The 25786-nt window shown below is 35.3% G+C and overlaps 2 protein-coding genes across 3 annotated transcripts in view; one reads left to right on the top strand and one right to left on the bottom strand.

The window, feature by feature from the left end:
• LOC111055416 (NACHT and WD repeat domain-containing protein 2) overlaps positions 1 to 25786 on the top strand; it is a 281193-nt gene that overhangs the window by 3538 nt on the left and 251869 nt on the right. The gene's annotated exons all lie outside the window — the stretch shown is intronic.
• On the bottom strand, positions 17795 to 20490 carry LOC111054173. The gene is made up of 2 exons (XM_022341149.2): positions 19933 to 20490; positions 17795 to 19461 (listed from the first exon to the last, which is right to left on the bottom strand). Exons 1-2 carry the CDS (start codon positions 20109 to 20111, stop codon positions 17805 to 17807), a joined length of 1836 nt encoding a protein of 611 aa, XP_022196841.1. The 5' UTR covers positions 20112 to 20490; the 3' UTR covers positions 17795 to 17804.

Genomic DNA, 25786 nt, shown 5'->3' with positions numbered 1-25786 from the left:
TAAATGAATAATTGATATTACCTTCAAGCTATTACAATTCGTGTGAATGTGTTCTATTGAAACTAGGTTTTGCATTATGCTTTTGAAAATTTTGTTCTGATGATTTTTTCAAAGTTTTTCGATTCGAGAACCATCAAGTTACCAAAATTAACAAACTTTCAAAGGAATATTCTTTTGTACTTCTAGGGAGCAAAGTGAGACTTTCTCCCTGAATGGAGACCGCGGCGAAGTCAAGGGCAACAATTTCCCCGAGGGAAAAACACTTTGTTGTTCCCAACATTTTTCATCCATATAAAAATATGCGGTGTGGACTTGAAAAAGTATAGAACTGCTCTACTTACTCTTACAAACTGTAATGCAGTGTAGGTTATAGATATTCATATTGAGTGAAAAGACTTTAAATGATCAAAGCCTGTTATTGAAAAATAGTGAAATTAGTTTCAGTTTGAGTAAGCGTAATAAATGAAACTAGTTCCAAGTTATATAATATTGAATAAAATTTTGACAATTTCAATGTTTTCAAATCAATCAATATCTTATATAATATTTGTCAGTTGATCATTTGTCAAGCTGATACCGGTACCAGATAAGAGATAAAAATTATTAACTCAATTTATTCCAAAGGAAAAATAACAAAATTAAAGTTCTTATTCTTGGATGGATTGATTTGTTGAATTGATCATGATAATTTATATAATATAGTTAAAATAGACATATTTTTCAACTTCATGAGACAATATCAATTCAACTCAAAATTTGAAATGTTCATCTCATACTTTATTTATATGGATTTAATTTTAGCACTGCTTCTTAGCAAAAGATAATGAAATGAAAGTTGCCTTTATTAGTTTGTGTATAATTACGGGGTGGCAAATTAATTACTTTATTATTTTAGTTAACAATATTCGTCATAATTCATTGGTTGAATTGATTATTTTTGTATAATTTCCGTGGATAAATTTCTGAGAACTGAATAAACCACCATCCACAATTCTGGAAAACATCAGACCCTTACGCAATATAATCCACCTTTGCCACCTCGATTCAATTCGCAGCAAATTCGATATCTGCGAATGTCTGACGAAGGATTACTCGGCAAGCACAACATGGATGTGCGTCGCTACGCTTCGATGCTTCTCCAACAAGATTCGATTTTGAAATCACATAAAATTTGATTTACTTCTGTACCGTCAGTTGGTTGTTATGTGGGTGCATTTTCATCTGCAGCTTCCAATACGCACTTGTATGGCATGTAGTGCACCCACATCTTTACACAGGTTAACAGTTCCAGATGTAACAAATCCTCTTTTGTTTCAAGTTCATGTAGCAATTATTTCGAACCTGCACACGATTTGTTGATATTTTTGTTAAATATGACGGGTCACTGAATGCTGTTTGTCTAGTGAGAGGATTTTCCGCACAAGCTGATCTCTTAACATAGAATTTCACACCTCAATGTTCTTGTTTCCTGATAGGATTCTAATACAGTAAGAGGTTTATCATTTGATCATATTTTTCCGTTGGCCATTTCAAGCCAAAAATTCGGAGAGAGCTTATATTATGGTGTGGACGTGTGATGGAGCGCTTCGGTTAGTTGAAAATACTTGAACTTTGACCTTTGGCTGTTTGCACACAGACAGCGGTCAGCCGGTCAGGCGTTCCGATTTCCAGACGTCTTAACAGGATACAGATAGATATATATTTATCTTTCCCAAGTTTTTTCGCAAATTGAGACTGAAACGTATGACACGATGCAATAAGAATTTTTTAGCACATGTAAAAGTAATGGATATGCACAAATTGGCAACATGACAAGAAGCATCACGCGTAGAGCTTGACAAGACGCATATTGAAACAAGATCAGCATGTGTGGCATGCGCTACCTAGAACCATAGAATAGTCTAAATCAATTCAATTTTTCTCTGCTAGAACTCTGTATAAGTTTTATCTGTTATACATCACTCAAGTATGTTCTGTATGTTAGTATGTTAAGTATAACTGTTAGCTACTTTTGTATAGGAATGGATCAGCGTAAATATGAAACACGTGCGATAGCAGCGCTATCGTTGCAATACACGATTCTCGCGGTTTTATGAAAGAGGCACAGTTTTTTTGTGCTAACACGCGTTCTAATCATATGATCATGATAATACATATCATTGAATCACACAAGAAAAAAAACAAATAGTACTATAATCATGATCATAATTATACGATAAACTAAACACGTATAGCAGAAGATATTTCACCCACAAAACTGAGCTACATGTGCGGCGTGATTCTATACTAACTTCTATTACTATCAACTTTATGTCAGGTCATACGTGTCAGATTCGTCCCAATGTGAACATTATAGTATAATCATATGATATTAAATCATCTAGCAGACTTGCGTCACGCAAGTGTCGTATCGCGTCGCGTCTCAATATGCAGCTAGCCTAAGACCGCTCTGATATCAGCGGTCAGAGACCATTAAGCCTGGTTTTCACTAGTAGAGTTAGTGGTCGAGTAACTGGCATACTAACTCTACCGAGCTAACTCTACTCTACTTACTTGGTCGAGCAACTGTTTTCACTATAATTGAGAATAGTAGGTAAAATGTGTTGTCTAGGGAACAGAACTAACCTTAAAATGCCAATACTTCTAATAAATAACACTTGAACACTAATCAATTTCATGGAAATACTCCGGTTTGGATACCATTCTGCTTAAATTCATTGTGCTATGAAAATAGATTGTATTTAACTGTAGTTTATTCGATTACAGTTAAAATTCGATTTTGAAACTTCGTTATTGTCCCATAAGTTTACATCTATATCTATTTATTCTCCAAAAATATCTACAATATAATTAAAATACTAAATTAACACTTTTTAATAAATAACAATACTTCTTAAACTTGATGGCCTACGGCACGACTCTACTGGCTCGAGACCATTACTGGCTCGTTTTCATTAGCATAGTAGTGGTAGAGTATAGTCAGAAGCGGTGGTGGGGAAGGCAAGTGGTAGAGTACTATCCCACGGTGCTATACCACTCTACTCTACTAAAACTAGTACTCTACCATGAACTTTTTCATTGGGAGAGTTCACAAGATAGTTAGTACTTGCCCAGGGAACTCTAGCACTAACTTTACTAATTAAAACCAGGCTTTACTGTGAGAAATAAGTATCATGTCCTTGGCATTTGAATAAAAAATTCAATCAATATAAAAAAATGAAGCTATCAAATTCTATTTTCCATGTTAAACTTAAACATTTTCTGGGCGGGGTGAGTCGAACAGTGGGGGGAGTGGAGTGATCGCCGCCAGCCACTCTCCACACAGGTGAGAGTCCTGGATCTGCGCACTGCGCCTGACTTTGTGTGCACACACACTCGGGGCCAGGCACACAAAGACTGCGATCCCATAGGTTCTATATCTATATCTAGATCGCATATCTTAGAAAACCTATAGGATCGCAAATAGCAGATCGAGAAGTTGATAAAACTCATCTGCAATCAATGGTAGTCAATGGGTCAATTAAATAAAAGCTAGCAATAATTGCTCATTCTAAGTCATTTTCAAGCAAATGCTAGGATCCAGTCAAATGTTCAATCTTATTTGTATAGCTAGAACTTATGACTAGTTCCTTGTCACTGAGATGTATAGTTGTTAGTGACTAAAAACTAGTCACTAGGAACTAGTCATTAGTTCTAGCTATTCAAATAAGATTGAACACCTGACTCGATCCTGACTCGTTTGCTTGGAAATAACTTTGAATGATCATTGCTATTTTTTATTTCATCGACCCATTGACTACCGTTATTGTAGATGAGTTTTATCAACTTCTCGATCTTTGCGATTCTATAGGTTTTCTAAGATATGCGACCTAGATATAGATATAGAAAACTATTGGATCGCAGTCTTTGTTTTTTGTTTGTATCTTGTTGTTCCTCAATTTATCTTCAATAATTGAGAAATCCAACCAGAACGCTGTATTTGACCGCCACCATGTCCATAGAAATAAGTTGAACCGCAGAACTGGGAAAGTCTAACAGCTCTCTGTGTGCACACACCCTTATAGCCTATTTGTAATTAAATGGAATAGCTGAATCATCTGCCATTTGTACCTCCTAACAAAGCATTCCAGAATGCTTCTTCTGTTCACATAATCATTCTCATTTCCATTCAATGATCAGTTATTGGAGTCAATATTTTAATAATTCAATTAATAAAATTTGTAATACTGATTTTATGTGTCCATTCTGAGAAGCAGTTAATAGGAATCTCAAGCTTTTGTTCTTTATCACAAAATAATTGAATATTTACTGATTCAAGCTCAGTTCGGCCTTATTTTGATTGATTGGTATCTTAATCCTATTTTAGAGCTAACCAAACCTAAGTTGAACAAAACTTAATATGGAAGATTCCAATGCTTTCATGAGCTCTGTATCCATTATAAATGAATGCTAACTCACCCTCGAAATAGGTGCTATTCTTTAAAACGCTACTAGGTAATATTTTGGTGTTACACGCGGACCGCTGTTGAAATGTAGTTATCAGACTTAGTTGTATAGTGGAATAATAGGAGTCTGCAAGCAGCCTTTTATTTCAAGAAGCAATCAAGAAGCTTCTGTTGTTGTAGATTACCTAGTCTATTCCACTGAAGCAACAACAGAATCATCAAACAGAGCAGATGTCGATCAGTTTAAACCTCATCTGAAAGCGCACATCCCACACGGCTTTGAGCACTCTCCATGCATAATTACCTGCTCAAAAGGGCCGCAGCCGGTTAGTTATTGAAATTAGTAACTAATTACTAACTGTATTTGCCTTGTGAGTTCGCGCATGTGCAGTAGGTTACTTAGTTTTGATTGAAATCTAAATCTTTTTCAGCTAGTTCGATGAGATAAACCACTGCACGCTTTCCATTACTAAACTAGTAATTATTTCTCAGATAGATCACTCCAAACGTGATATTATTATATATATAAAGTAATTTATGCTGGCAATTGGATTGGATTGACATTTTAATCTTACTCCAGATTTCATTGTCATACTAAAGAAGAAACATAGATTTCTTTGCTGAAGGTTTTGTCCAAGAATGGTATATAGATTTAACTGTTTTTATGTGAGGAATTGATAATTGACGCGGTGTTTTGTATTTTTGTATGTATGTAATCCATATGGGAAGTCAGCGTTTGCCGGCCGAGAGTTTGACGTAGGCTCATGCCATCTCATGCGCGTACGTAAACGCGATCGAGGCAACCTGCTATACACTATCCTTGGGTTTTGTCTACATGAACTCCAGGCTTCAGCATGGGTTATTGAGGCTGATGATATTGAGAAATGAGTGGACCTACAGTTCTAGGTGGGTTCTGAATCACCGGTAAGCGATTTTTCAACTTATGAATCATATTCAGAGGAATTGGCTCAAGTGTTCACCCTTCCAACGGGTGTGATTATTATTATCATTTATAATAATATGAGAAACTAGTTTCAAAAGTGAACAAGGTATCCTGGGTAAGGAAAATAACGCATATACAAATAACTACATATACTTGAAACAAATAAATGTGAATATTTACAACTTGTACATGAATACTTAAAAAGTGAATTTCAAAATGTTCCTGTCTTAATGAATAAAATAACGGTTTAAAGGTGCACAATCTACCACAGTGAATTAATTAATTTTTGAGAAGGATCAATTGAAAAATTCAATCATCCAATTGACGAAGTATAGTATTGGATATGCAGGCCGCGAGTACTTATATTGAATACATTAATCATGACTACTAAGTAAGCTCTTAATTGGTAAGCTATACGTATAACTTGAATAAACTTCAAGATTTCCCTCTCAAGGCTTTTTTTAAATGATTTTTAAGAACGTTGTTATAATAGGGCTTCTGATGCTACAAAAACAAGGATTAGTGAGCAGTGAGCAGGTTGTTGAAGAAAGCAACAGGCCACTTGACGCTTTTCTTGGTGTCGTTTTTCTTAAGCCGCTTAAAGGCGGATGTAGTTTCTATCGAAACTCATAGAATGGTTATTATCGATCGCACAGAGTTGATTTATTTACAATCTTGTTCTAATACATTACTTTTACATGGAGTGTGCATATGCTCTACAAGAGACGGAAACTTTGAATTTTGATCATTGTTAGGTATTCTTAGTGAATATGAAAACCTATGTCTGTCGTTAGGTGGAAGGTGTAGACCAGGTTCTGTGGAGGGGGGTGAGTCTCAGTTCCTCACGATCCCAGTTCTTCAAATGCCTATTTTGACCATTTCGTGAGAAACTGAAACAGGTGCAAAGTTGAGCCGTTCAGTTCGTCGAATCTCACGGCATAGCCTAACCTAAAAGGTTTTGTTTAATTATGTTTCGAAAGTAAATGTTTAGGTTAATGGGTTGAGTTTTTGCTTTTATATGGCAATATGCTCATATTATTTGAAATGTAATCCAATTTGAATATATGATACTGTATCCACTTGACTTTCTGAAAGCAACAGGAACTTGACGAACTGATATGTCGAGAAAGTGAGACCCTCCCAAATAGGAAACCGTGATGATGTGAATGTCACCCGTTGACAAACCAGTTTTCACAACCCTTCTTTTTGGCAACTATTGGTTTCCAAAACATACTTGGCTAAGAACGTTTTTAAGAGTCGTTTGGGCCTTTACGGCCCTTGGATCAAGCGTTTGATACTTTTTATACTGATCGCGGTCAAGTTTTTTTTTATTCTTCTAGTTTCATAGAATGAATAGACTAATTCTTTTTTGAGTTTGGCTCAAAATATCTTTAATAGAATACAATTGTCAATTCTCATTCTAATCTTATAAAACTAGTTTCAATCGCATCCAACAATTTATATTGATATCAAGTATCTGGGATTAAATTGGGGTTCAAGTTGCCTTGCTAGGGCCTGTTTCATAAAAGTCACAATTTACATATTCACTGGTAAATTAAAACACTTAGGCCCGGTTGCACAAAATCCTGTTAACGTTTTAACCGTGATAATTTCACGAGAATCAATAAGAGAAGGCCTTTTTGATAAGATGGCTTCTCTGATTGTTTCTCATGGAATTAATCACGATTAAAATTTAACCGGCTTTTGTGCAATCGGCACTTATTGTATTTTCTGTTTTTTAGCGAGATTTACCTGTCTTTTCATATTGTAATGTCAAAGTATATTTCTGTCACATGTGATTCTCTAAAAATTATCAGTGACGGTGACCTGTTATTTTTTATAATATTCGATTGATTCTTTCAATTACCGATTATCATAGTGACGAATAATAAAAACTTTCACAGTCTCGAAAAGGTAGAAAACTGATGCTTTGTTATTTGCTGAATTTTTTTAGTGAAATTAAATACCGTATTTAAAGTGAATCATAAAAACAGATTATCTAGTAACAGATGATTGAATATTGAGGGATATTATTTCACTTTAAAAACATATGATGTTCTTTGAAAGTAACAAGTTAATCGCTATAGAAACATTATGATGAATCTAAAAGTAAAAGTTCGTCATTATGCTATAGTAGCCGCACCTCTCTATACCATCTATAGAGATGACACACTTGACACTATGTCAGAAGGACCCCATCTCGTGGTGCGACTACTACATATGGCCAGTTTTCCGTTCCGCTAAAATTTGCAAGTAAATAAGTGACTTGTGACTTCAACGGACCCCAGTTCTCCAATTGAAATACCATTCTCTTAATTCGTCATGACTTTTAAATTATTATACAGGGACCGGCATATTAATCTGACGATTTTGTAGTAATTGTTATGTTTTCACCACTGTCATTGAAAAGGCGGGAATGTTGTATATCGAAAGGTCCATTCATGCCATTTCAGTAAACGGTATGTCGTGGTCTACTGAACATCGAGTGTTTGTGATTGAAGCTTATTTTAAAAATAATGACTAATAATAAACAGAGCCAACAGGATGAAAACGGACTGTGAGAACACCTGAAAACATTAACGCGGTAAGAATAGCTGTTACACGGTCTCCACGACGTTCAGCAGCGAAACATGCTGTTGCGCTAGCCATTTTTGATCGAAGAGTACGACGAATTCTTCATTCCGACCTGAAATTCCATCCTTATAAGATAATGTTTGTGCAATAACTTGATGCAAATGATTGGGCACATCGTAGAGCCGCTTGCGAGACCATTCTCGAAAATGTCCACCAGGATGCCATTATTTATTTATTCACAATTATCACAAAAACGTCAAAATTTGAGTTTCACTCAAATGACAGGTGACATGTCAGTTGATTCTTTAAAGCGATGAGGGACATTTTCATTTTTCGGGATTTGTAAATAAACAAACTTACTGTTATTGAACAGCCATTAATCCACAGAACTAAAAGAAGTCATTCAATGAGAAATTTAAGTAATTCCACAAGGTGATGATTGAGCGAACAATGACAAATTTTAGAAGTAGGTTGAGTGAGTGTGCGAAAAGTAATGGGAAACATTTGGATGGCATAATCTTCAAATAAAAAAACTTTGTGAGTGATCTATGTAATTCATTGTGAATTGCATAATTTGATCTTTAATTTGATATATTACATGCTTTAATTGTACGAAACATACTTTGATTTTTATCCCTCAAGAATCGTCAGGTTTTTTTGCCGGATTCTGTATTATTCAATTCCGTTTTTATTGTTCTACTAAGACTCCACATAATTCGATAAAAATGCACTTGCTTAAGGTGGAGGTTAGGTAGTCAATATTCAATAGAATGTCATCAACGCATCCCGTCATAAGGCAGTGTGAAAATCATAATAATGCGTATCCAGAAACAGATGTTCCAAATTTGTGTTCTACACAATGATGCGAAACCGCAAATGATAAGGTAATCGTCACCGTTATCGAATACACCAGTAATATGGATTTCTCAATGCAAGGAAATGGAACGAACATGAATTCACACCGACAGATAACAATGGATAGTGAGGCAGGAGCTGCACCGTAGCGGCCACCCCTACATGGAGACGTCCAGGCAAGCGTTACTAAATCCTACTACCCAGTCAACTACCCAGTCAAGCACCAACGTTTCAAATGAGAAATCACCTCGACTATTATTGATTGTGCATGTTTGTATCTTTGAAATAGTGCATGATTTGAGAACTATTGTATGTCAAGTCATTTTTAAGATTATCCTCGAATGAAATGATGTGCTCTCAATCAAAACAGTTAGAGCCGGTTTCCGAGCTCGGGATTTAGCTAGGTTCTAGACTTGAATACGACTACGCCCCTTTTTGGAATGCCAATTTTCTCTATTTTCTGACTCCAGCTATTTAAATTCTAGAACTTAGCTCAATCCCGAGCTCGGAAACCGTCCCTAAGTTTAAAAATATTATAACATTTGAAGCATCCTAAAGAGTAGTAAACACAGTCAGAAACTCTTTGTCAGAAGTGAATATAGATATGATTCAATTTGATTTGATTGATTATTGGTTCGGTATTAGTTTTCTGAAATAAACCCGTTCTTTGCAATAATAATGAGCAGTAAAATGTTCTATTGCGAAGCTGTGTTATTCGTGCCACGTGCGTGGGTGAAGTGAAGAGCAATGAAGAGAAGTCAGGAGCAGGCTTTCCAAACTGACTGTTTCGCTATTTTTAATATTATGATAAGCATGAGAATTGGGATGAATAATTGTACATGAAAACGTGAAGATACGGTACTTGCCCAACGTTCAGATTAAGGAGTTTTGACTCTATGTGATGATTGTACGAGCAATCTGTAATTCAATAAAACAAAATCAAACCAGGCGCGGATCCAGGACCCTGACCTGTCGGGGGGGGGGGATTGGGGTGGTCGTCCAGGGGTACCCCCCACCCATAAAATTGTTGGAGTTTAATCGAAAAGAGCATTTGAGAGCTCTATGCTATTTGTTAATATCTATTAGATTTTAATATTTATTAGATTTGTTCATTAAAATGCCGAGGTCATAATACTTATTTCTGCAAATGTAGTGTCCAGTCACTATAGTGCGGTCCATGTTATAATGGCAGTGGAGAAAGATAGGAGAACAACGTTGCCGATCCCCTGTCTTTTCAATGCCTTCTATAGACAGACGGTATCTGATACAAGTCTATTGATGTAATATTAATTGTTCATTCTCGTTTAAAATAATTATCGAAATGCTAAATTCATTTATACACTCATACCTCACGTTCAAGTATTTAGAGTTTCAAAACATAATAGAGGCTTATAAAATAATAAATTACCTCAGGTTTTTGGGCCCTCTTGCTCTCCCACTCTAGATATCAAGCTACACCCAACAATACGTTATCACTTATAATTCACCTACTGTTATCGGAATCTTAGTTTTGTAATTTTAATCACACACATATTTTAATTTATAGTAAATATAATACCATATAACTACTTATTGAATAATACTGCTTGCAGGAACTGTCCCCCAATCTCAGACGCACAGTCTTACTGCGGGAATTCCACTCAATCAATATGTTCTTTCTACTGTTTTGGTAAAAATGTGATTCTTATTTTGTTGAATATCAAATATTAATATGTACATGTATTGTATGCCAAGTGGAAATAAACGAATTGAATTGAATCAATTCTACTTTGTTGAAAGACGATCTGGTAACAGAGCAAGGCGAGAAAGAGATAGTGCTATCCTCTTTGTTGAATGATAGAGAAGGATAGCAATACCATTGCTAATCGAATACTGTCATTAAAACGTGGACCTCACTATATATACATTGGTGCTTGCATTTTATATTGTAGTTCTGATGTTTTAATATATTGTTCAGATATATAAGAAAAGTCCAGACCAAAGTTTCTCATGCAAAATTTCCTTTTGATAGTTACTGGGTGGCCCAAAAACCTCATATTTTCTGTTCATTTTCCAGTTTTCAGTTATTTCCGTCAAATCCTGTAATCGAACAGAAAAATTTGCTTCCGCCTTTTATTTAGATTATGAAATTCCTAATAAAATGTGATCATTGGTACTTTCCAAGATCAACGAGTACTGGAGTTGAAATTTTTCAACAATTTTAAGAAAAAATCAATTTTGATGAGTTTTAGTTTTCGATCAACAATATCTCCCGATTGTTACCATTTGATGTATAATTCATAATCCTTCTGGGCGTAATTTTGTGCTCTACAAATTGAGACAAGGTATCTCATATAGATTTCCAGGTACACCTGACAACAATGCTCCTTGTATTTTGGAGAACACCTGAGTTTTAGCTTCAATCATCATCAGCAACTCCATTGTCATCACATTGAGATTTCGCACAATGATATAATAAGCTCATGTTCTATGAGAATTACCCGTTAGATGCACTTGATTTAATAAAGAGGCGTGCATAAGGACTCCTCAAGAATAAAAAATTTCTATCTTACATTACGATCATATTTTTCCATGAATCGTTTGTAGCAACTAGAAGAGGACACTCTATTCTAAAATTCAAGATCAAGTATTTTTTATAATAACGGGTTACCGAGACACAAGATACGCATCTCTGAATATAAAAATTGGCAATTTCTTTATGTGTATTGAAATACTGGTTAAATTTCACTCAAGGATGAATTTTCTATTTTCCGTTCGAATTCGACTTATGATGCATGATTTTGAACCGCCCGGACGAGCCGAGAAGAATGAGCTGTGGTACAATGAGATTTGATCCTTGAGGTGTCCTTATATAGAATGAACTCATTGTATTAGGAATTTTATGATTCAAAAGAAGGGCGAAAACGAGTTTTCTTTCCGATTACAGGATTTGACGGAAATAACTGAAAACTGGAAAATTAACCGAAAATACGAGGTTTTTAGGCCAACTGTACCTAGCACAAGGAAATTTGCATTAAAAACGTGGTTCTGGACTTCTCTTAAGTATCCAAACAATATATTGAAAAATCAGAACTACAATAAAAAATATCGATAGTTTAGATTTTTTTTCAATTTCCAATGTACTTATTTATTTAATTTGTGTATGAATTATTAGTATGTTTGAATGTGAATAACTTTGAAACGATTCGAGATATCGACATACGGTTTTCGCCATTCATTCTATAGAACTCTGTATCGAAACCATGCATCATATGACAAGCTTCTCATTAAAAAAAGAAGTTTGATTCAAAATGGCAAATCCAATATGATGGACCAAAGTTTCGAAGCTACAGAAAAGTAGTTTTTCATTCCAAATAGGATCCCTAATGAAACCTACCGTCAAACAATCCTTGTAAAAAAATATCAAGCTGCTACCATGACTTTCAACAACTCCAATTCCTTACACCACCTATTATGTATTAATTTGTGAATAACTTTTCAGTTGTTGATGCTTTGTAATTCCTCTGATAAAGTCACTGTATTTGAAATTAATTCTGAATTTGTGTAACACGTGTAGAATGGAGAGTGCGAACTATTCTATTCGGAAGTTACAACAATTAGAGCATGGTTGCTCTAAAAATGATATATTGTAGTGTTCTAGGATACCAGTATGTGCCGTAATGACTATTGTAACAACAACAATGTGTGTAACATTCAACAATATGTCTTACTAGAAGATTCTTTCTCCCATTCAAATTGAACAGCCGTCTTAGGAAAAGTAATCCAGATGAATATTAATAAAAAAACTATTGAATAAAAAGTAGAATCCAATTACTAATCAATTCTGGTATAATACAGATTCGAGTCAGCTGTATAGGTATTATCTATATTTTACCTAGAATGAATGAGTAGTTGCTAGACACTAAATTCTAGTATTTATTCAATCAATCCATCATCATATCCGCACAAAAAAAAACCTACTCTAGAACATGGTACGCCATAGTGGAGTATAAGTCAATTTCCACACAGAAAACACTAAACATGTACAAAAAACACATTATAAGAATTTTTTTGTAACTAACTATTGTATGTAATTGTAATTTATCTAATATTTTTTATAATTGATGATTGTAGTAGTTTTGGTTTTTTGGGAAATAAACATTTATTTATTTATATCATACCTCTTAATGTAAAAAAGTTCATTCGATTTATTAGGCTTTGGTTTGCAGGAATTGACATTTTATGTATGAGCGAAACACGACCTTAATTATTGGCGTTTCCACTTCTATTGAATTCTAGAGTGCTCTCTTTCTTCTCAATCTTTTCCAGTTGGACAAGTCACGTCAGTTACTTTCATCAGTCAGTTTTTCTTCAATCTCAATATCTGTTTTTGAATTTTGAATTTCAAATTGAGTGATCTTTGAGGAAAAATGTGTTTCTGAATTCTGAGACCGAAATGTAACAATCTTCGGGGAAACATTGATTGGAATAAGGAAAACTCAGGTTTATCTGTGAATCTGAAAGACCTATCGCAGTCTATTCTTTTGATTCATCTGTCAATGTCAGCATCCATGTCAGGATAAAGCAAGCAGCTTGAACAGTTCGGAGAATGAGTGTCAGCTACACGATTCCTAAATCTTGATGTTTCCTTCTTCATTTCTAAACAGAGCCATGAGTGAGTGCTGACAAGAATATGTTCCAAACAGAGCATGTTAACAGATTTGATTGAGAGGTTTCCATTAAAAAAGAGATTGCTCAACGTTTTTAAAATTTTCGTGGCTAAGCGAATGCACATTTTCACGCTCACTGTAGAGAAAACAATGAAGGAAATGACGTAGGTAAAGGATATGGAGGAGGATGGGGTGGTGGTTGTTGAGGAGGTGGGTAGGGGGTGGTAGAGCAGGAGGAGGAATGGCTGGAGGAGGTGGTAGAGGAGGAGGAGGAGGTGGTGGTGGAAGTAGTAGAGGAGTAGGAGGAGGTGGTAGAGGAGGAGGAGGTGGATGAGTAGGAAGAGTAAATGATGATGAAAAGGAGGAAAACTGTAAGAATAATGAAAAAATCTGGTGTGGCACTCTCACACTACTTTCCTTGCCATCATGTGATAATACATTTATTTCTCACTAGTAAGAGATATAGATAACACAAGGTATTAGTGCTAACCGTATCTTCACTCTTTGCTAGTATGTACTCGTACTCATAGTAAACAGCTGTTCTGTCGATAAAACAATTATCTCATTTTTATTTGAAATTGAATTTTTTAAAGTAAACGATTGATTTCTGAACATATGATTGAGGGCTGAAGAATATTAATTCAATATAAAAACACATGATGTTCTTTAAATGTAACAAGTTTAGTGACTTCAAAAACATATGATGCTCCTAAAATTAACATTGAGCACCACGAGATGGCTATAGCTTCCTCTTATTCTCGATAGTAATATTTTTGGCGTGTGATGTGTATCGGTAATGCTAAAGCGTAATTATAATGAATTGCCGTCTCTAATCTCTCTAATGGTGTAACCTGATGCTAAACAGTAGAAATAAAAAGTTTGATGAACAGAATACTGCTCAGTGTTCATTTACTTGTTGATTTTATGAAACAAGCTCCATACAGCCACACACGTGAACTTTCTTCAACTTGTATGTGATCTACATACACAGTCGTGCATCCGTCGTTGAATGCAATCCTACATTAGCGAGCAATCCTTTGTAGCGAGTTTAATCCAGTTACAGAGATAATTAGTCGAATTAGTTTCTCTGTTTTATTTTCACATTAGACTAATCTGCGTTGCCAGACTAGATTATATTTTGTAACCTTTACATCATCATGCTCCTTGAGGATGAGGATGGTATTGCTTGAGGGATCAAAATATCAATTAAGAAGGTTTCATTAGTTATTTGTCTTGCTAGTGCAGTGTTCTTTAGTGTCTGGCTTATTGAAGTCGAATGTTTTGCAAGTAATTATCTGTCTATTTCAGTTTGTCTTGGCTCCATCAACTGCTTTAGGGAGATATACAGGTATAGTTTTCAATCAGGTAATTACGTGATTAACAATGGCAAGCTCCTGTTGCAGAAATGCAGCTGTTGTGCCATTCCTTTAACAGCGAATGATGTTGGCAGTTAATTATTTAACGATCAATAAACCTGTATAGTGGTGTGCATTTTCCGCTCCTGGCGGAGGAAACTCGTTCATCAACGATAAGCTAATTTTGCAGTTTGTCGGAGGAATTACTTGAAGCACTCAGTTTGATATGCCTCAACTTTGTCAATATTGAGCCTTCTAAGTGTCTGATTTATGCTTTTAGGCGAATGAAGGCTGTTCTTAAGAGCAAAATGAAATTGAAAGAACGCGGTTGTAATGGTAGGATACAACTGGAGGCTTCCTTTCTTTAATTTAATTTGCATTTTAACCTTATATCCTGAATTTATATTTGAATTATTTTAATTGTATTCAATAATACACTTAATACACTTAATAATAGTGGTTCATGCAAGTGCAGGTAATTGAATTGTATTACTTAATAACATGTCTTCATTCCATCCTGTACAACAGGCTCATCCCAAATCTATCTTTTTTCTAATAACTTGATGTATTCATTTTATTACATTTTTTGTATTTTGTAAATATAAATTATGTACATTTCATATTATATTTTTAACGCTTCTGTTGTGCAATGGTTCGGACCTAGTACACACAATCCATAAATAAATCTGTCACCATGAACGTTAACCTATCTCACGAGTACAGTAGGAAACAAGCAATTCAATCCTAGATAACAGAATTGTTTGTGTACAAATAAAATGGAAACAAAATCATGGCATATAAAATGTCATGGAATGGAATCTATATGCTTACCATACAATGCTTGCATGGGTATGCCATGCTTGAAATGAAAATAATAAAACAGTTCATGTATTTTATATACATTGTTTTTTCAGTTGATCATTTGTCTAGAAACAGTGAGCAAAACGAACACAATAAACAACAAACAAAAGCAATAAGAACGGATAATATGTGTGAATGTGTATGCATAGTATATTATAATGTGTATTGGTATAATATGTATACCAAAATCGGTATTTCCGCTGCTTATTGAGCTATGTTCTTACAATACTGTTTTCCTTTAGCCGATTTCATCCATAAGTGCCACTTCAGAGCTCAACAATCGGCCTAAACTTGATGGGATGTAATACCTCACTCAGAGAAATATTGCTCTCCATTTGCGAATCGAGCGCTAAGCCTCACTCCCTCTCCACGAATGAGGTAGCTCGTGAAACGATGGAAGGAGAGTTAATGAAGTGAAATCCAATCCACGAGGCGTCTACAATGCTCTTGAGCAAATATGAAAATTGCCTTCGAGTTTTTCCGATGCCAATAAAGCAGGAGTGGTGTCGGCCAGACACGAGTCGGAAAATCATCATCATCTACTCTATTAGAATCTGTCAATATTGCCACCAATATAGACTTTGCACTCTGTCTCGGTAAATCAATTAAAAATTGAGGATATTTCTCCGTTCCTTTTTTATGAATTTCTCGGTAGAAGCAGAGGCGTATCCAGACCTCATATTCAGATCGAATGAATCGGTCTAAAGGTCCTTAGTTGATCATGTCCGTCGGGAATTTAATAAAAGGTATCAGGAAATAAACTCCTGAGATGATTTTCTATTTTTCTTTCGCAGTTTGAATAAAGCCTCATTCCATTTCATAGCCGTCTTCTGCTAATTCAATTAGATCACCTCCCGGTTCACGATAAAATTCATTTTCATATCTGACTCATCATAGTGCCGTCGGCGTTAATAACAGGATAATGCACCACTCAAAATGGTTATTGACCTTTAATACCCTTTCTCTCAAAGTTTCACGGTAACTCTTATTATTTACACAGACGAATCCATACTGGATTTTTTTTGGTGCTGGCCATGAACGTTTGTGCCACGTGTATGGTGTATTCTTCATCTTCTCCTTTTTTATAGAAACATGATCCTCAATCACACTAGCTTTGCTCAACTGGAATCCCCTAGAATATAGTCTTATATAACTAATATTTGAATTGAGGTGACTTAAGGTAACTTAGTGATTTGGAATATACTTATTGCCAATTATGAAATACAATACCCGCATATATGCACTATGTAGTAAAATCCATGCTTACGATTTAGTCTCCATGATCATGATCAAGTCTATGTAATGAATTTAAATTTAAATTCCACTTTCCATTTTTACCTACATGAATGTGACCTTTCCAAAGGAGAAATAAAACCTGCACGCGTATTCATAGGGGAGTTAACCATTATTCTGATACAAAACATAAGTAGGAATAAAATTGACTCTTCAACCTGGGATACCCCCCTTGCCCCTGTTTTGAAGGAAAATGGGAAATTGAGGTTATGTGCAAACTACAAAATAACAGTTCATTTAGAAGATGTGAGTCATCCATTACCCAAAATTGAAGAAATATGGGCCACTCTGCAAGGTGGTTAGGAATTCTCCAAATTGGATCTATGTCAAGCTTACAATCAATTAGAATTAGAAGAGGAAACAAAGATGTTATTAGCTTGGTCCACTCGCAAGGGAGTTTTCAAGGTGAATCGGTTGACTTTTGGTTCAAAACCAGCTGTAGCCATTTTTCAAAGAAAGCTTGAGAAAATTTTGCAAGGCTTAGAAGGCGTGGTTATCTTCTTGGATGATATAATTATAACAGGCCGAACACGAGATGAACATTTTGAGGAATCTTAAAAATGTTTTAACAAAACTTTCTAATGCTGGCTTAACATGAAATTTAGAAAAATGCCAGTTTTTCAAACCAGAAGTGAGATACTTGGGACACTTAATAAACAGAAATGGAATACGGAAAGATCCAAAAAAGTTTCGGCTCTGCTTACTTGCCCTAGACCTGCAAACATTTCAGAACTGAGATATTTCTTGGGCGTAGTAAATTATTTTTGAAGATTTATCAGTAGATTACCAGATCTCCTAGGACCTTTATATAAACTTTTGAAATTAAATTTCAATCATCTTGTATTTCTGGATCGATTCCTTCTACTGTAGGCCAGTCCATGATGCTTTTGTAGAACTCAAGATGTTCTTGGGGAATATATGGTAGGAGATGCCTGACGTCGTTCAGCTTTGCTGTTTTGATTGGAATATTACTTTGATAAGCTGCAGCTGGTGGCAAAGTTGGCTTCGCATTCGCATCCTTACACATCTTAAACGAGTGACTCACAATACTATCAATCATTTTCGAGGCATATATTATACCTTGCTTATTTTTGTTGAAAGTCATTTGTCTGTAGCTGCTTATCTCAAAATGAATTTTATTTGCTTTTGGAACGCTTTTTTTGTTTGTTTCTTGTGAGATGCAACTTTTTTTATAATAGGTAGGCCACAAGGCTTTGAAGTTCAGAATATCACTACTTTCAACTTCCTTTACTACAAATTTTGGATTGTTACCAAGCTTAGTGCTGCTACTTTCAATAAGATTTCGAATTTCACCAACAGTGTAAATTCTGTCATACTTTTTAACATGCCGTTTAATTGTGGCAAAATCCCTATCACAGGGCAAAAACGAGTGGCCCCTTACTGGAAAGAACATGGTGACTTTTTCAAAACGACCTGTATCTGTGAGCATCAACAAAAATCTGGTCAATGTGTGATTTTTATTTTGACCCCCACAGTTGTCTGCAAAAAGTCTTAACTCTGTTACTTCTGATGGTACCTCTTTCAGATATTCATAGAGAAACGAGCAAACCTCATTAGGGGTCTTATTGGCCTCACCCTCATGATAAACATAAACTTTTGCTGTCCTTTGTTTTATGTTGTGGATTGAAAAAACATTTACTGTAATCTGTCGCAGGTAAAAAGTTTGCTGGACAGGAATTTGAGGAATGCTGAGATTTTGCATGAAATCCATGCATATGGAAAGTACATGTGATTCATTTTTAGGGTTCATGGCTTCTTCTTGGATTTTGTTGTAAAACTTCTTTGCTCGTCTTTTATGTACCATTAATTCTGCAGTTGCAACTCTCTTAGCTGCATCATTCAAGTGTGGGTTCTTAAGCTTAATGCTAAGCTCTTCACATGTGGAACAGGTGTCAATCTGGGGTCTTCCAAACCTAAGGTTAAAGTTTTCGTGAAAAAACTCATAAAAATATGCTGGACTACAAATTCCTGGGTGTTTGGCAACCAATAGATCGTACATAGTTTTAATACTGAGTCTTGCATCCAAATACTCTGTGGCCCTACCAGCATAATGACTAAGCTTAGTTGGAAAACTCTGAATATGGCTTCTAATTTTTTCTTGGTTTTCAATACTCATTCTGTTAACACTAGGTGCCTTTCCCCTTTTGTCTAATGGATTTTTTCCTTCTTTGGCCAGTGATCTCAGTCTTTTCACTCGCTTATCACTAATTGATAGTAATGATAAAAAAGCTTTGTAACATACCGGAGTCCTTTGGTTACCAACCATAACAAAGTAGGTATACATCTTATCAACAGTACGTGCACTATCATCCTTCCGTGGACGTCGTTGCTTCACATCATGAATTTCAATCAAGCTTTGAATGAATAAATCTTGCTCATTTTTAGAAGGTAGGTTCAAAATACGTTGTAGTATGTCGATTCTGTCCAACTCCTGTATTCCATCAAAGCACTTGTGTCTCTTGCAACTGAAACAAAAATAAAATGTTTCAAATTAGATAAGGTAGGTAGGCTAGGTAGGTAAAGCTGGATTTATACAATACTAAAATTTAGTAAATTTTAAATACTGATAATCATGTACATTAGGCTAGAAAGAATAGTAATGGTAGAGTACCAGTAAGTACAAGGTATGGGTAGACCAGGTAGAATGGTGATATTAAGCTCAGGAACAAGTTTAACAAAGGATGTACCTTTTAATAATAAATTATTTAACAAAGCAGAAATTCACTACCGGTAAGATAAACTTCTATTGAACACACCATTGAATGAGAAAATTATTATTCAATGTCTGCATGACATATTTCATCACAGACAGTTTATTGTGTTAATATGAGTGTGAAAAGTTTTTGTTGACATTGGAGTCTTTGATGGATCAAGAAATCCAAGATTGTAAAAATGACTATATCTTATTCAATTAAGTTAATTTTAATTTTTCTTACTTGCATGGAGGTCCTGATTGTTTTGCATGTACAGTTTTTCCTTTGTAGTTCTTATACTCAGCACCGCTGTTCCTAGCCAGTTTGTTCACGTTTCTTCTATACGTTTCTTCGTGCCTTTTCCTCTTTCCAAAAACAATGTTGGATTCATTGTCATTGTCTTCGTCGCTACTACTAACCATAATGAATTAAAAATAATTTCTTCAATAATAATAATATAAATCAATAATTACTTGAACGGTACTCAAAACAACAGCTTCTAACCTCAACGCAAAAACCGCGAATGAATAAGTAATGCAGAGCAGCTGAATCACAATATACGATTCAGTCAGCTGATCGGAAAAATTTTCGTCACTCTGTGCATAAAGGGCTTCAGTCCGGGACTGAAGCCCTTTCTGCATAGAATATTATACGTAGGTAACTGATTTGACAACGTTAGAGCAGTCAGACTGAATTCCTTTTTGCATAGAACGATGAAACCACCATCTAAAGACATAATTCTGCTCTTAACTCAATTTGGCCATTTTTATGACTGAAGCCCTTTTTGCATGAAGCGATTCAGTTATTGGATGAACTGCATACAGCTCATTTGGGAATGACAAAAATGGAATCAAGAGGCAGATCATATTTTTGGTGGCCTTTATTGTGGCCTTTACTGCAAGAGATGCGATGTAGGCCTATTTATGTCATCAAAACCAATGCCTCCATCAGACACAGGCAAATGGCCATCTGTTAATACTCCTTTTGAGCGGATTCACGTGGACTATGCAGGACCGGTAAAAGGTAAATATTACCTTGTCGTTACCGATTCATTCAGTGAATGGCCTGAAGTTTTGGATTTCCAAAAACATTGGTGACAGATAATGGAGCCAATTTCACTTCCAGACAATTCGAGGAATTTTGCAGGTTTAAAGGTGCGTACAGACTTTCGCTCTGCTCCGCAATCGAACGTCACTCAATCATATCGATTGATGATCGACCGGGGAGCAAGAGTGGAACGCGAGAAGAGCTAACATCTCCCGTAACGTTCATGTTCGGAGCGATTGCGGAGCGAGTGCGGAGCGTGCGTGGAGCGATTGCGGAGCGTGCGTGGAGCGATTGCGAAGCGTGCGCGGAGCGTGTTGAAGGCGCGTATCTGTACGGACATGCAGAAACATCCATAACAATATTATTAAACACATTAAAACTCCTCTATCCGGCTAGTAATGGAGCAGCTGAAAGCTGTGAAAACATTCAAAAAATCGCTATTGAAACATCTTATGGAGTCAGAGAAAAACATAATTTCAACTTCTACAGCCATAAGTATATCTTTTCAATTATAGAATTTCCACCCATTGTACTACAGGAGAAACTCCTGGAAACAGGAGCTACGTAATAGGTTGGACGTACTAAGGGAAGAAAATCAAACACCAATTAGAAAGAAACAAGGGCAGAGAAATCGATCTTTGAGTGGGGGAAGAAGTCTATGTGAGAGACTACAGAGAGTCGGGGACGCGTTGGTCAAGAGCCACTATTGAAGCAAGGATAGGAGACAAATTTTATAAGGTCATAGCAGAAGGAACAGAGCTTCGGTAGAGGAGACATAAGTATCAGATTTTGAAAACTTAGGAAGGGTGAGATGTAATGTATTGAGAAATCATATGTTTAATTAGAACGTTACCGCATGTGATTTAGAAGAAATAGACTTGATCTGGCCTAATGGCATCAAGTTTTAATGTTGATTTTGTCTTATTTAAGTTAATAAACGAATACTTAGCATGAGTTGAGAGAAGAGTGATTGTATTAAACGTTAATTATATTATCATATGTTAGAAATATAACATTTCCTCAACTTGTAGATAAATTGGATGAATGTGAGACATCGAGAAATGATTTCAAAATGAGATCATCTCTAAACTAAGCCTTCACAATAGAGTTTTGTTAACAGGAAATCCGTTTTGAAAAGGGGAGTGAAGGCAACTTATCCAACCAAAAACCAATATCAATTTAATTTAATGTGTATACAAACATGGAACTGTTGCTAAGGCAACACATCTGATACAATACATCTCCCTTTCTTTCGAATAAAATCAGCGGTACTCACTTCCTGTCCAAAAACTCCACCCTGAGAGGAATCTGTATCTTCTTTCAGCAAGCCTTTCGAGTATATTATTAGTCCTCTCCATGTCGAGTATCCATACCTTTTCCCCTTCAATAAACTTCTCAGCGGTCTGTGGTGTTTGTCGAAATTTCATTTTATTCTCTCCTTTATGTAATGTATTGAGAAATACAAGGGTTCGACGCAAGTTCGTTCCCTGAATTTGGGAAAACTACCGGAATTCAATATTCACTCGGAAGATTGGAATATTTATGAAGAACTACTAGAACAATTTTTTGAAGTCAACGCAATTCCGGAGGTTCGTAAAGTTTCTCTTTTAACTACGTTTCTAGGTACTGAGGCATATAAGTATTTAAGGGATCTATGCGTACCAGACTTACCAAAAAACAGAAGCTACCAAGAACTTTGCGAAATTATGAGAAACCAGTTTTCACGTAGAGTTTCTGTTTACAGAGAACGAATCGATTTCTAAAGGAGGAGGTTCTAAAGGATAAATTTGTTTGTGGTTTATTAGAGAGTAATATGAAGGATCGATTGTGTTAAGAGCTACCTAACAAGAGAACGTTGAAAGAATTATAATTATGAGCTTTGTCAAGAGAAATAAGCCTCAGTAAGAAAACCTTGGTAGATCAATTTTAAACATCTAAACTTAAGAAAAATAATAAACAGGGAGAATAAATTAGTTCGAAATCACGGTAGAAATTACGGTGAGTTATGTGGGAACAATTCACATGATTCGGTTATTTGTAAATACAAGGAATATAGATGTAGAATATGTAAGAAGATAGGACATTGCAAAAGACTTGTCCAAGCAGGAATGTGGAAAGAATTGAGGTTTCCGAAGGAGAGAGCTCAGAGTATAGTATTGAAGAAATTGAGAAAAGCAACATGGTCAAAGTTTTGAATAATAGATAACGTGAATACGATCAGACCTCACATGAGTACAGTCGTGATAGATGGAATTTCGTTGGAAAAGGAAATAGATGCAGGAAGTGGTGTTTCAATAATTCCGTATTCAATCTATGAAACAGTTCTCAAAAAAATTAAACCATTAAAGCACTCAAATGTGAAACTGAAATCCTTTTCTAATAAAATAATAGAACCAAAAGGATCCTTATCAGTAAATGTGGAATGGCTGAACAAAACATTCAATTGTAATTTATTAGTAGTGGCTGAAAAAAAGCCAAGGTTTGATAGGCCGTGATTGGCTTCAGAAATTTGACTGGTTAAAATCAGAAGAAGTGAAAAATGTTGAATCATCAGAAATAAATTTACAGAAATTGATTTCAAACCATCGACGCTTATTCTCAGTAAATCGGTCCTGTAAAATGTTTACGAAAGTCTTCAAATATTCTGTGTAAAAATGTTTAGATTCTCTATTGTTCATTGCCCTTCTAGTTCTCTTACCAATAATCATTAGAAAAGCTTGTGGTTATTAGACATGCGTATTGCACGGGCATCGAAAACAGTATTTGAGAGTTTTTTTAAAATAAAAATAGGATATTTGGATTTAATCATTCAAATGCCAAGGTCACTTATTTAAATAAGTAATTCTTATTTCTGCAACTACATTATTAATCATGAATGAGCCAGGAACTTCGATAAAAAATAATAGGGAATAATTTCAATTTACGTTTATTAAAGTATTTAGATTAGATGTCTTTCACAAACAAAATATTCAGCGCTGGATCCTCAGCTTAATCTGTAGCAAACCATCAACAATTTATCAAACACCACTTGGTAAGTGTCACATGAGAAAAAATAGTTGTACTCTTTCAAGCGCGAAATCATTAATACTTCAATTAGCACAATAAATTAACTATTAGGCCAGTAATCACAAGGAGGAAGGAAATTGAGGATCTTGTTCTTGTAAAACAGGATGAAAACCTTGGGAAGAGGTAAAGACACATGAGTCAAACGAACGATCGATTACAAATCTTGTACGTATCAAAAGATACAAAGATTATACTGTAGGCTATTAACAATAATCGTGCAAATGTAAAAAATACAAGAAGTGTGGCAAAATCAAAATTTTTATGAAATGAAGGGAAATAAACGAGAGTAGAAGGATTAACAAATGATACAGGATTTTGGGGGTTTAGTCCTACAAGACTTCACATTATTAATCGATAATGAGAAAAAAGAGGAAAAAATATAAAATGTAATGCAAGAGGAAGTGTACGAGGAATGGTTGGTATATTAATATACTATTGTATTAGAGAAGAAAGTAATCAAGGATGAAGTATGAAGTAGGATGAGGTATTAAAGAGAATATGATGACTCCCCTGCACGATCATGGAAAATGTTGAGGCGACTCTTAGGCCACCCCCCCCCCCCATTAAACCTGCTTGTCTTTAACAAAGTTGTCAATAATGTCTAAGCTCTTGATAAGCGATCCCACATATCTGTGACTTGCTCTCCAATCAAATATGTGTCTATCCATAAGTGTCCGGATCAAAATAAAGGATTTGAGGTTATGTTCATCCTCCTTTCAAATATTACACTCATTCTTTCCAAACAAGTCATAAATGAAATAAACTACAAATATAAATTACGATGGTTTGGAAGGTTCATCAATTCGAATTTCGTCTAGTTTTTTTATTATACAGGGTGATTCTTAATTATGGTAAAATAATTTAATACGTGATAGTAGAGGTGAAAATAAGAAAAAAAGTTCTTATAAACATATATCCATAAACGCTTCATTAGCGAGCTATACAGGGTGGAAGATTTCGCCCGGAATTCAGTTCCTCTGGTGAAATACACCGATGCTGAATTTTTAGGGGACTAGTTTTTGTGAAACTTATGCTGGATTCATATGGAAAAATATCTGAAAAATTGAATAAAACTAGTCTGGAAGCTGTAGTGTGAGTAGTTTTTGAGAAAAAAGTTGAAATATGCAAAAAATTCAAGTAGAAAAACACAGACTTCTACGTTTGATGCCCAATAACTTTCTTTAATGACAAGTAAACAATTAATTTTTGCAATAAAAATTGTAGAGAATTTAATTTTGAAAAGAATTATGTAAGCTGTGTGAACTAAATTTGAATAAAAGTTGGATAAAATGTATTCTTATGTAGTACATTACACCACAAAATTTGCTGTTTTATGAGGAGAGAACTAATAACTCATAGGTTGTAGCTGATTGCAAATAAAATATTCGGTTTTTTATGAAAAGTTTTATTTTTTTATGAAAGTAACATATCTATATGACATTAAATTTATACCAAAAGACTAAAGATGATGTTCAAAGTGACCTCCGTTGTTCTGAATGCATATGTTCAGACGTCTTCTCATCGATTGTCGGACCCGTTCAAATATTCCAGGAGTCTGCTTTATCATTTCTATTCCGTTCAAAATCCTTAATCGGAGTTCTTCATTGGTATCAATCGGAGTATTGTATACTAAGGTTTTCAAGTGTCCCCAAAGATAAAAATCCAAAGGATTTAAGTCTGGTGACCTAGCTGGCCATTGTACTGGCCCACCTCGGCCTATCCATTGATTTGGAAAGCTGTGATTCAGGTGTTCACGAACAGCAACACTGAAGTGTGCTGGAGCTCCATCATGCATAAACCAAATGTTTTGGCGTAACTGAAGAGGTACATCTTCAAGTAAGATAAATAACTCCTCTCTCAAAAAGTTCAAGTAGATTATGCCATTAAGCCTGGGAGGAAGCTCGAACAGAAGTAGATGATCTCCTATGATTCCTGCCCAAATGTTTACTGAAAACTGATGTTGTGGACGATTAGGATTGATGGC

This window comes from Nilaparvata lugens, chromosome X (genome assembly GCF_014356525.2).
Source record: "Nilaparvata lugens isolate BPH chromosome X, ASM1435652v1, whole genome shotgun sequence".
Classification (NCBI taxonomy): Eukaryota; Metazoa; Arthropoda; class Insecta; order Hemiptera; family Delphacidae; genus Nilaparvata; species Nilaparvata lugens.
The sequence above is the reverse complement of the archived record's forward strand: the minus strand, read 5'-3'. Positions and strand labels throughout refer to the sequence as shown.

Coding starts and splice junctions, on each gene's coding strand:
- LOC111054173 (XM_022341149.2), bottom strand. CDS start 20,111: ATGGTTAGTAGTAGCGACGAAGACAATGACAATGAATCCAACATTGTT. Junction 19,462..19,932: donor CAATCAGGACCTCCATGCAA/GTAAGAAAAATT, acceptor TTTTTGTTTCAG/TTGCAAGAGACACAAGTGCT.